Below are 10668 nucleotides of genomic sequence, written 5' to 3'. Positions count from 1 at the left end.
AGGTGAAAAGATTAGCACTTGGTAAAACAAAAGCCTGCTGTATCCCACTTTCATAGCAGTTGATTTCTCAAAAGTTTTTTACCTACCTTTTTTCTTTTTTAACTTAATCCATTTTATCACACTCAGAGAGACTTACAGTGAAGCAGGAGGAGGAGGAGAAGAAAATAACAGAATTTGCAGTCACCGGTAACTTTTTTTTTTCTTTCTTATACCGGTTCTTTCGTTTTCTCAGCTTAAAACCATTCTCTCCCATTCTCATCACACACACCCATAACACTAACCTTCTAAGTTCCTTCCATTTTCTTGTTCTTTTTATATATATTTTGTTCTCCTTTTATTTTCTGCCAGATTCACTGTCACTTGCTGCATTATATGATTAAATGATTACCAAACAAAACCCTTATTATAATATCAAATAATACACCAAAAGCTAGCCCACCAGAGAATTATCTATATTTCACGAAGGAAAAAAGACATTGTCTTGTAGTATCTATAATCATTCCGTGTACTCCTCTCTTTCACCTATAATATTATTTTGTTTCACCTGTAGTCAGTATTGTCTTGTTAAAAGATTTGGGTTTCTTTATAATTTAATGTGGATATAGTTTTCTTTGCCGGGTGGTTGAGCAAAGATGAGAGCCATGGGGAGGTACAGTTTTGTCGGTGCCAGGGACAGGGACGAGCTGGCATTGCCGTCTCAGAGGCTGATAGAGGCTGCTTTGAGTGTGGATGTAGAGGGTGTGACACAGAGCTTGAGGTCAAAGACGGTTGATGTCAACTACATAGGCACAGTGAGCTTGAGGGTCAAGTGCTTTGAGAGTGTTGTGAGAGAGGAAGAACCTGATGATACTGAGGTTGTATATAGAGATTTTGTCACAGATGTCTCTCCACTTTTCGCAGCTGCTCATTCAGGTCACAGTGATATCGTCAGGAAGCTGCTGGTACATAATGAACTCTGTTTGATCTGGTGTATTGACAGAGTACTATATTATTTTCTATTACTTGTTGACTTTTTGTTTTACAGTTCTTGGCTTCTATATTTATTTTGTGTGAATTTTGTTTGATTGATGAAGGCTTTGTAGTTTAATTATCATCTAGTGATTACTCAGTTAAAAACCAGTTAAGATCAAATTTAACATGGCAGAAAAAAATTGTTCCTGTCTTTTATGCTAACTAGCATATGTTGAATACATCGACTACTAGATAGCCTTTTGGAATTTAGCGCGTTATAAAAGATAAGCGATGGTCAGTCAGATATGTTGGTTTTGTGTTTTGCTTGACAGACATGATAAAATTGTAAAAGATAGAATCAAATTGTTTAAAAAGCTTTGATCAGAACAAATATAAATGACAAAATTCGTTTATCGTCCTGCTAGAACAGTGTATTGTTGCTTTTTATAAAATTTTTGTACTTGTGCAATTTATCTAGTTACTGTTTATGAACTTGTCCAAGAATTTGTTCACTATTTTGGTGCGCTGTGCCACATACTTATTCTCTTCTGAATTTTTCATTAAAGTCAGCTGGAGCTGATGTTAACCAACAGTTATTTCGAGGCTTTGCAACAACTGCCGCAGCTCGTGAAGGTCATTGTCTCATTCTTGACATGCTTCTCAAGGCTGGTGCATCTCAGTCAGCTTGTGAAAGTGCCCTAGTTGAAGCTTGCCTTTATGGTCATGCTAAAGCAGCGGAATTGTTGATGTGCTCTGAAATGACGGGGCCTGATGTTGCACAACATGCTCTTGTATCCGCTAGCTGCAGAGGGTTTATTGGTGTCGTGAATACTTTAATCAAGGTGTGGTCTTCATTTTTTAGTTGATATCAGCTCAATTTCTAGTCTTTGCATGCTTGTATTAAACTTTACTTCTGCAGAATGGGGTGGACAAGAATTGCACAGATAGGGTTCTCTTACGCTCAGTAAAACCTGCTTTGCATGCTAACGTGGATTGCACACCACTGATGGCTGCCATTGTAAGTCGACAGGTGTCAGTTGTAAAATATTTGCTGGAGGTATTGCTCTCTTAGTTCATTCACAATATGTTTATTGTTAAAAAAGATCATGTAAATCATTTTTTGATTTCACTTTCAACAACCAGTCTGCCAGTGCAGTTATTAAGCATATAGTGTTGCAAACTTTATATATCTGTTTGGAGGAATGTATTTTACTTTTTCTTGAAAATTGCATATTTGCTTTTCATTTTTTACTGCGTACTGACAACTAAAAGCATGTATGTAAGATCTCGAAATTCCTGACATTGAACCACAGGATCTGCACATTTATATGTAGGCCGGTGCAAAAACTGATTGCTATATCAGATTAGGAGCCTGGTCCTGGGATATCTTCTCTGGTGAGGAATTGAGGGTGGGTGCATGCTTGGGTGAACCGCTTAATGAAATTTGGTGTGCGGTTGAGTACTATGAAGCAAGTGGTCAAATTTTAAATCTTCTGCTTCAGCACAAGATTTCATCTGTTGAAAGCCAACAACAAGGCCGAAGCCTTCTTTGCCATGCTATCCTCTGCCAGAATCCTGATGCTGTAGCCATACTCCTTAATGCTGGCGCTGATGTTGAGTTCCCCATTAGAACCAAGAAAGGACATGAATCCCACCCACTTCATCTGGCTGCTAGAATAGGTTGCATTCCCATTCTGAAACAGTTGATCTTGCATGGATGCCAAGTCAATTCAAAGACTGAGGCTGGGGATACAGCCTTGATGTTGGCTGCTAAAGCTGATCAGGCAGATTGTTTTCTTGAACTCATTATTTCAGGTGCAGATTTGGGTCTGGTTAATAATAATGGTGAAAGTGCAGTTCAATTGGCAAAAAGAAGTATGTTTGGTTCTTCTTTGGCTAACATCTTTCAGAAGGCTATTACTGCAGGAGTTAAAGTCACCTCAACCAATCTTGAGGTGTTCTCTCTACTGCATTTTGTTTCAGGAATTGGTAATGTGGAGCTTTTACAGATGGTCCTCCAATATGCAACAGATGATATTAATGAGCATGATGGGTTAGGATTGACACCCATTATGGTTGTAGCTAGGGCAGGACATACTGAGCTCTTCCGACTCCTAGTTAATTCTGGGGCTGACCTTAATATTAAGAGCCGGGATGGGAAGACAGTTCTATCTCTTTTGGAGCATCATGCCTATGCTGGTGTCAAAACTCGGTTTGAAGAAATACTGCTTGATGCTATGCTTGATCACATTCTTACAAGCTGTACTGAGTTCAAAGCTCTGCACTTTGCAGCACAAATTGGCAATTTGCATGCGATAGTTCAGCTTTTGAAAATGGAATTTCCCATAAATTGTCTTGATGAAAATGGAAATTCAGCTCTCATGGTTTCGGCCAAAGAGGGCCATACTGATGTATGCAAACTGTTATTGCAAAAGGGTGCTGATTTTGGGATTTTAAATGGTAGAGGCGAGACAGCTTTATCTCTTGCAAAGAAAAGCAGTAAATGTAAGGCTGCAGAAACTGTGATATTTGATTTCTTGGCTCGTTCTCACGTCTTGCGGGGGGAGGAGCTCTTAAAGCATACCCGGGAAGGAAGAGGTTCGCCTCATATAAAGTTTGTTCAGATGCTCAAATCTGGCTTATTGACATGGGGAAAGTCCAGTCGGAGAAATGTGGTATGTCAGGAGGCAGTGGTGGGACCTAGTTCAAGCTTCTTGAAGAACAGAAGGAAGATTACTACAGGTCAGAACAACCTGGTTTTTAGGGTGATTACTGAGACAGGAAGAGAGATTCACTTTGAAACAGTTTATGATGATAATTTGGAGCTTTGGGTCCATGGCATTAACCTAGTGGCGAAGGAGGAAAGTTCTTGTGCTTGGTGGTTGGATCAGTAGCTGAGTAAGAGTAGATAATCTTTTTAATGTGTATATGAGGTGATGGTATGGATTTTTAAAATTTCAGCATAGGTTTCTGGGTCAAACTTAGCCTCTGTGCTATATCCTTTACTGAAGAAAAAAAAAGGGGATAAAATATAGAATATGCTATACAAAGTGAAATCTAGGATTGCACTTATATTCTTGTGCTGCTGTAGAACTCATTTCAGGGAAAATACTGTTATTGTATAGAATAGAAGATGAAAATAATGTTTGTGGCTGTGAAAGGTAGATGGCCATTTCCTGTTGAGTTGGAATGAATTTTCTTTTTGGTGTGTGTTTGTGTGCGAGCTATCTATATATATATTTTTTCCCAGATGAACTTTAGATCTTTTCCGCAGGTGCTACTGTGGTGATTCCAGGGCACCATGCCTGCAATTTTAAATTTGACATCTTACAGTCGATGATATTATGTAGTAACATAGTAATATCATGCAGTAACTAGTAATTACTACACCGTGTTACAGATTTGCCATGAGATGTTAAGAAATTACTGCACAGGTGCCTTGGAGGCATGCCACGTCAAAAATACTACAGAAATTCCCTTATTCACTAATGAGACAAAATATGTCTGGAGAGGCAGACGAAAGGCTGCTCTACTCTTATTTGTTGAATTTTGGATTCAATTGAGATTCTTCATGCTGTATTATCTCCAAATTACTTATTCATGATAAATTAAGCAAACCATATATTTCAGAAACAAGAGCTGAAATCAGTTAAAACTCTCAGAAAATTTATGAGTCCCATTTTTAGCAATACACACAGAGTAGCCAAGATACTAAGTTGAGTTTACATAATCTGCAACTCATACATATTACTGTATGATTTTCATAGTCTTGACCCTTTACACAAGCTAAATTATTCTTGATCCAGTAAAGCATGCTTAGAATAACAGAGAATTCTTTGGATTTGTGATAATTAAACTATAACATGTTCTTGGAATGGTTCAACTGGCTTAGTAGTCAACCAATATGGTTTGCGTAGAACATTGAATATTACTTGTGCTGCATCATGAAGAAAGTTCTTTTAATCTTTTTCTGTCATAACTAGAAATTTTCACCCGTTATAGAATAATTAGGTAGTTGAAACATAGCTCTGTCCTAAAAACTCTGCACTTACTAATATATTTATGCGTTGCCTTCAAACTTTTTTTTTCCCAAATAATGATTACAGTTGATCCAAGTGCATTATTAAATTATTTTATCTTGCATTTCTTCCAATCTTGTTATTTTAGATGATTATTGCAGAACCAACCTGACTTTTTAAGCAATCTGATTTCTTTATTAGTTTGTTCTTATCTTTAAGCTTATCTTGGTCTTCACTACGTTTTCTTTATTCATTATCATTTTATTTTGAGATAATATTAATCCTTAGCATACATAGACTAAATTATGTTTTCCTTTTTTTATGTTGGAAAGACTTTTAACTATCTTGGCCATGAATTATGCTATTTTGCAGCATATCCAGAATTAAAACCAGCATCTCCCAGTGCCACGAATCATGGTTTGATTATTTAAATCAATTTAAAAGATTCCAATCCTGCTTGGATGTTGAACATTGATTGTGACAGTGTGCCTTCCAAATTGTTGACTGTTGAAGGTAGAAATTGCAGGTTTTTTAAATGTTAAAAGCAATCTTTTCTGATATAGTTTACACAGTTTTGTTCAAATATAATATATCAGAATGATGAATAAAAAAACATATGAAGGAAACATGTGCAAAAGTCAAATTTTATCTGGGCAAGTTAACAGGAAGAGGAATTCTTATATAAGAAAATGCACCAAGTGTTTCAGCTGCCTAAACTCACTAGCTCATAGCACCTCTGTTTCTCTGAATTACAGAAATTCAATGGGGTCTCTTGTGATTGGAAAAATATACTACAGAGGTTCAGTCCTAGTGATAGTCAGTCTCATCTTACTTATTGGAGACAACAGCTTGATTTCGCCTGTCCATGGGAAGAGCAATGTAAGTATATAGAATTTCGAACTTGTTTTGAGAGCATAAATGAGTTAGAAAATTTCATGTATGTAATTGATTCATTTTAAATTCTTGCAAGAAAATTATTAAACAAAAATTTAATTTGAACTAATCACATCTGTGCAGTTTTTCGACTCACTTGTACTGCTGGAATAACTAATAATTTTCCTCCTTTTATTTGGTAAAAAACGAATAACTAATCACATCTGTGAGTTTGATTCTCACAGATCAAAAAGAAAAAAAAAGTATGACTTAGAACTTTTTCTGTGATTGTAGGTTCACATAATTTATATGGGCGAGAGACAGAGCAAGGACCCGGAATGTGTCACTGAATCACATCATGAAATGCTAGAACTCATTCTTGGAAGGTATACACCATGTATTTGTGTGTTACCTTGTGTGTGTGGATATACATATTGTGCTTGTGGATTCTAGTCATGACATGATTGAAGGAAGACCAAGATTCTTACTAACAGTGTTTTGATAAATACATTTTGCAGCAAAGAGGCTGCTTTTAAGTCAATGGTTTACAGTTATAGACATGGCTTCTCTGGCTTTGCAGCCAGGCTTACAGAGTCTCAGGCTCAAAAGATTGCAGGTATCACTTACTTTCACTTTAAATATTCAGTTGTAGACAACATATCTTCTGGCCAAATTTAGAAAGAACATTTTCTTTCAGGGCTACCTGGGGTTGTTCATGTTCTGGAAAATCGGTTTCATGCACTGCAAACGACTAGGACTTGGGATTATCTCCATCTCTCTTCTCATTTCCCCACCAATCTTCTACATGAAACCAACATGGGTGATGGCATTATCATCGGCCTCTTGGACACAGGTACAAGCTAAGCCAACAAGGATATTTGAAAATCAAACTCAACTCTTGAATGACATATTAGTAGACCGACTTAATTTGAAAAATTCATGAACATTAAGCACTACTAAACTCGAGCTCATTCTAAACATGATTAGGCTTGATTACAGACAAAGTAATCATCCACCTTCAAGCATAGGTCTCTCTTTCTTTCTCTTGTCTGTCCAGGCACCAACCTAACTGCTTAGAATGATAACAGGAGTATGGCCAGAGTCAGTGGTATTTAATGATGAAGGGCTTGGGCCGATCCCAGCTCGTTGGAAAGGACATTGCCAATCGGGACAGCTCTTTAATGGCACAACAGATTGTAACAGAAAGCTAATAGGAGCCAAGTTCTTTATTGATGGTTTCCTTGCAGAAAATATTCAGCCATTCAACACTACAGATAACCCAGATTTTATGTCCCCAAGAGATAATATTGGTCATGGCACTCATACATCTACTATTGCAGCGGGCTCATTTGTGGCTAATGCAAGCTACAAAGGCCTTGCTATAGGAACATTGAGGGGCGGTGCACCCAAGGCTCGTATAGCCATGTATAAGGTGTGCTGGAATGTACCTATGGGCATGTGCTCGAGTGCTGATATATTGAAGGCCTTTGATGAAGCAATACATGATGGGGTTGATCTGTTGTCACTCTCACTTGGCACTCAGATTCCTCTGTTTGCAGAAGTTGACGAGCGTGATGGGATTTCAGTTGGTTCATTCCATGCAGTTACCAAAGGCATTCCTGTTATTTGTGCAGCTGCAAATGATGGACCTGCAGCTCAGACTGTGCATAACACGGCTCCTTGGATTTTAACAGTGGCTGCTACCACCCTCGATCGGTCCTTGCCTACACCTATTACACTTGGAAACAACAAAACAATCCTGGTAGTTATCCAGATGCTCTCTTCTGTGATAAAGGTTACTCCTTGATCATCTCTTTTCATGATTGATTTGTGGACTCTCGCAGGGTCAAGCAATGTATGGAGGAAAAGAAGTCGGCTTTACAGATTTGGTTTACCCAGAAAACCCAGGACTCCGCCCTGCATTAGCTGGGTAATGACTAACATATTTACGATTGAAGTTTCTATTATTTCTGCTCATTTAAATAACAAATAACAGTGCATAATTGCATTGACGTTTCTTTGATTGATTACCTTACTCTTAACATGACAAACATATTTACTTGCAGTGTCTGTGAATCTCTTTCCTTCAATAATACTTCACCAGTAGGTAAAGTGGTTCTGTGCTTCACAGCAGTGATTCGGCGAAGTGCAGTCACAGCAGCTGCATCTGCTGTGAGGGCAGCAGGTGGTGTTGGTGTAATTGTTGCCAGAAATCCTGTTGATGTGCTAGGTCCATGTGCCAACGACTTTCCTTGTGTAGTGGTGGACTATGAGCTGGGAACCCAAATACTGTTTTACATTCGTTCCACCAGGTACTAGTGCTCATTAATGCATAATTCATTCTCATTAATCTGATATAATTTTGCAGATTATATAAAAGTTTGATCTTGATTTGGGAATCCGCAGGTCTCCGATAGTGAAAATTAGCCCGTCTCAAACACTTACTGGGAAGCCAGTGGCCACAAAAGTTGCAACCTTTTCGTCTAGAGGACCCAGTTCCATTTCTCCAGCCATTCTCAAGGTTTGGAATCTCTTTCGTCTTTCCCTGGCTATTTCCAAGGGATATTACAGAGATATCAATCAAGAAACTGATTCTTCCCTGGCTATTTCCCTTTTGTTTACTTTTTGACCTTGCTCTTTGCCCTGTAATTGTGTAATTGCAGCCAGATATAGCTGCACCAGGTGTAAGTATATTAGCTGCAAGTTCTCCAGCAGATCCTTTTATGGACGGCGGGTTTGCGCTCCATTCAGGAACATCAATGGCTGCTCCTGTAGTATCAGGCATTGTAGCACTCCTCAAATCATTACACCCCACTTGGTCCCCTGCTGCTATAAGATCAGCCATTGTCACTACAGGTTGATTTCAATAATAATCCTTTCATAGTGTGTTATACATGTGTTTATCACTATATTGCAATGCTTCTATGGCGATAGATAATAAGTACAAACATCTATCTTGCAGCTTGGAAGACAGACCCATTCGGAGAGCCCATCTTCGCAGAGGGATCCCCTCGGAAACTAGCTAATCCATTTGATTATGGAGGCGGTCTTATCAACCCACACAAAGCAGCAGAACCTGGACTCATCTATGATATGGACACACAAGACTACATCCTCTACATGTGTTCAGCTGGTTACAATGATTCTTCTATCTCCCAACTCGTAGGAGACGTTATTGTCTGTCCAAATCCTAAGCCATCTGTTCTTGACGTGAACTTACCTTCCATCACCATCCCAGACCTGAAAACTTCTGTGACACTCACCCGGACTGTCACCAATGTTGGCCGTGTCAATTCAGTTTACCGAGCTGTTGTTGAGCCACCATTTGGTGTCACGGTGAGGGTGACTCCAAATGTCTTGGTTTTCAATTCTACTGCTACTAAAATCTCCTTCAAGGTTGCAGTCTCCACCAGACATAAAGTGAATACTGGTTACTATTTTGGAAGCTTGAGTTGGATAGATGGTGTTCATGTTGTGTCTAGTCCGATCTCTGTGAGAACACAGATTCTCCAGTTTTATACTGATGATAATTGAATGCTTTAAATAAGTCAATAAGAGAATATGTATGAATGATATAAAAGATACGTATGTAATTTTTTTTTTTTGAGTAATATAATAATTCTATGATTAAATAATATTACGAATTTGAAATATGAAAGAAAGCGAAAAAGATATAAAAAGAAAACTAAGAGTTGACGAGATTTGAGAGGAAATATATTCTAATTTTAATATTTTTGATGATTTTTATAATTTCTATTTGTGTGACTATAATTCCAACTTTTTATAACTGCATATTATTTATTAATTTTTTACTTTAATTTTAAAATTTTAGAAAATAAAATATATAATAAATTAAATAGTCTTAAAAATAATAATTTTATATAAAAATAAAATCAAAATTGAACTACAATATTTAAAATGTAAAAATATTAATAATTAATAAAAAAATCACAAAATAATAAATTATCCTTTAATCTAAGTAAAATGATACGTCAACATCCGCCAGTGCTAGGAGACGTCGGATGAGAAGTTATCAACGGTTAAAACGAATCGGATGGAGAGCACACGGATCGCTGCTTGAAACCGTCGATAAGTCCGCATCTAACGGTCTATGTTAAAGAACATAGATCTTCGTGTCCATCACCAAAGCTTGGCGCAAAAGACCCGATTGAGCGCCTAACTCAAATTTCAGAGGCTCTCTCTTCGCCGCTATATATCCAGTTCACTCATTACCACTCACCACTCACCATTCGAAGCGAGAAAATTATAGAGGCGTGAAGCGAATCAAAGGAAGATTAATTAGTTACTTGAGAAAAAGGAAATGTCAGGTAGAGGAAAGGGAGGAAAGGGGCTCGGAAAGGGAGGTGCGAAGAGGCACAGGAAGGTGTTGAGGGACAACATCCAGGGCATCACCAAACCAGCCATCCGCAGGCTCGCTCGTAGGGGAGGTGTGAAGCGAATCAGTGGTCTGATCTATGAGGAGACACGAGGTGTTCTCAAGATCTTCCTCGAGAACGTTATCCGTGATGCGGTCACTTATACTGAGCACGCGAGGAGGAAGACTGTCACTGCCATGGATGTTGTCTATGCTCTCAAGAGGCAAGGCCGTACTCTCTACGGCTTTGGTGGTTAATATCTCTATTGTGTTTTTCTCCTTCCTTTGTTTGTTTAGTAGGTGAGTTGTTGAATGTATATCAGGTGTTATTCCTATTAAGGTGTTTGATCTCTTGTTGATGTTCATAATTGAAATGGTGGATCTGGGTTTGTAATGAAACTATCTATTCTCTATTTCAATGTCTATTTCACCTGAGGTTGACTTGTCGCA

General features: G+C 38.1%; 3 protein-coding genes across 7 annotated transcripts; all 3 read left to right on the top strand.

Annotated features, from left to right (window-relative positions):
- Window positions 1-4161, top strand: LOC110810856 (uncharacterized). Of its 4 annotated transcripts, XM_088206422.1 has the most exons (5): window positions 1-186; window positions 606-941; window positions 1518-1793; window positions 1871-2008; window positions 2286-4161. In XM_088206422.1, exons 2-5 carry the CDS (start codon window positions 633-635, stop codon window positions 3843-3845), a joined length of 2283 nt encoding a protein of 760 aa, XP_088062548.1. In that variant the 5' UTR covers window positions 1-186; window positions 606-632; the 3' UTR covers window positions 3846-4161. The 4 variants fall into 4 exon arrangements, with proteins under 4 accessions (XP_088062548.1, XP_088062549.1, XP_021892850.1 ...); XM_088206423.1 differs by lacking the exon at window positions 1-186 and having other exon boundaries at window positions 221-941; window positions 1871-1969; XM_022037158.2 differs by lacking the exon at window positions 1-186 and having other exon boundaries at window positions 222-941.
- Window positions 4162-5344: 1183 nt separating this feature from the next.
- On the top strand, window positions 5345-9478 carry LOC110810846 (subtilisin-like protease SBT3.3). 2 transcript variants are annotated; one of them, XM_022037146.2, is made up of 11 exons: window positions 5345-5483; window positions 5726-5849; window positions 6138-6229; window positions 6362-6459; window positions 6541-6696; window positions 6932-7605; window positions 7688-7773; window positions 7910-8155; window positions 8250-8364; window positions 8507-8699; window positions 8806-9478. In XM_022037146.2, exons 2-11 carry the CDS (start codon window positions 5733-5735, stop codon window positions 9375-9377), a joined length of 2349 nt encoding a protein of 782 aa, XP_021892838.1. In that variant the 5' UTR covers window positions 5345-5483; window positions 5726-5732; the 3' UTR covers window positions 9378-9478. The 2 variants fall into 2 exon arrangements, with proteins under 2 accessions (XP_021892838.1, XP_088062547.1); XM_088206421.1 differs by lacking the exon at window positions 5345-5483 and having other exon boundaries at window positions 5647-5849.
- Window positions 9479-10027: 549 nt separating this feature from the next.
- Window positions 10028-10668, top strand: LOC110810866 (histone H4). Its single transcript, XM_022037168.2, has one exon. The coding sequence runs from the start codon at window positions 10165-10167 to the stop codon at window positions 10474-10476; it is 312 nt and encodes a 103-aa protein (XP_021892860.1). The 5' UTR covers window positions 10028-10164; the 3' UTR covers window positions 10477-10668.

This window comes from Carica papaya, chromosome 6 (genome assembly GCF_054855325.1).
Source record: "Carica papaya isolate Zhongbai chromosome 6, ASM5485532v1, whole genome shotgun sequence".
NCBI classification, from domain to species: domain Eukaryota; kingdom Viridiplantae; phylum Streptophyta; class Magnoliopsida; order Brassicales; family Caricaceae; genus Carica; species Carica papaya.
This window is presented reverse-complemented; position numbering and strand designations above follow the sequence as displayed.

Excerpts from the sequence above, each read along its gene's own strand:
- LOC110810856 (XM_088206422.1), top strand. The coding sequence starts at position 633 with ATGAGAGCCATGGGGAGGTACAGTTTTGTCGGTGCCAGGGACAGGGAC. Across the intron at positions 942-1,517 it reads ATATCGTCAGGAAGCTGCTG|TCAGCTGGAGCTGATGTTAA; the intron begins GTACATAATGAA and ends TTTTCATTAAAG. Across the intron at positions 1,794-1,870 it reads TCGTGAATACTTTAATCAAG|AATGGGGTGGACAAGAATTG; the intron begins GTGTGGTCTTCA and ends TTACTTCTGCAG.
- LOC110810846 (XM_022037146.2), top strand. The coding sequence starts at position 5,733 with ATGGGGTCTCTTGTGATTGGAAAAATATACTACAGAGGTTCAGTCCTA. Across the intron at positions 6,460-6,540 it reads TCAGGCTCAAAAGATTGCAG|GGCTACCTGGGGTTGTTCAT; the intron begins GTATCACTTACT and ends ATTTTCTTTCAG. Across the intron at positions 7,774-7,909 it reads CTCCGCCCTGCATTAGCTGG|TGTCTGTGAATCTCTTTCCT; the intron begins GTAATGACTAAC and ends ATTTACTTGCAG.
- LOC110810866 (XM_022037168.2), top strand. The coding sequence starts at position 10,165 with ATGTCAGGTAGAGGAAAGGGAGGAAAGGGGCTCGGAAAGGGAGGTGCG.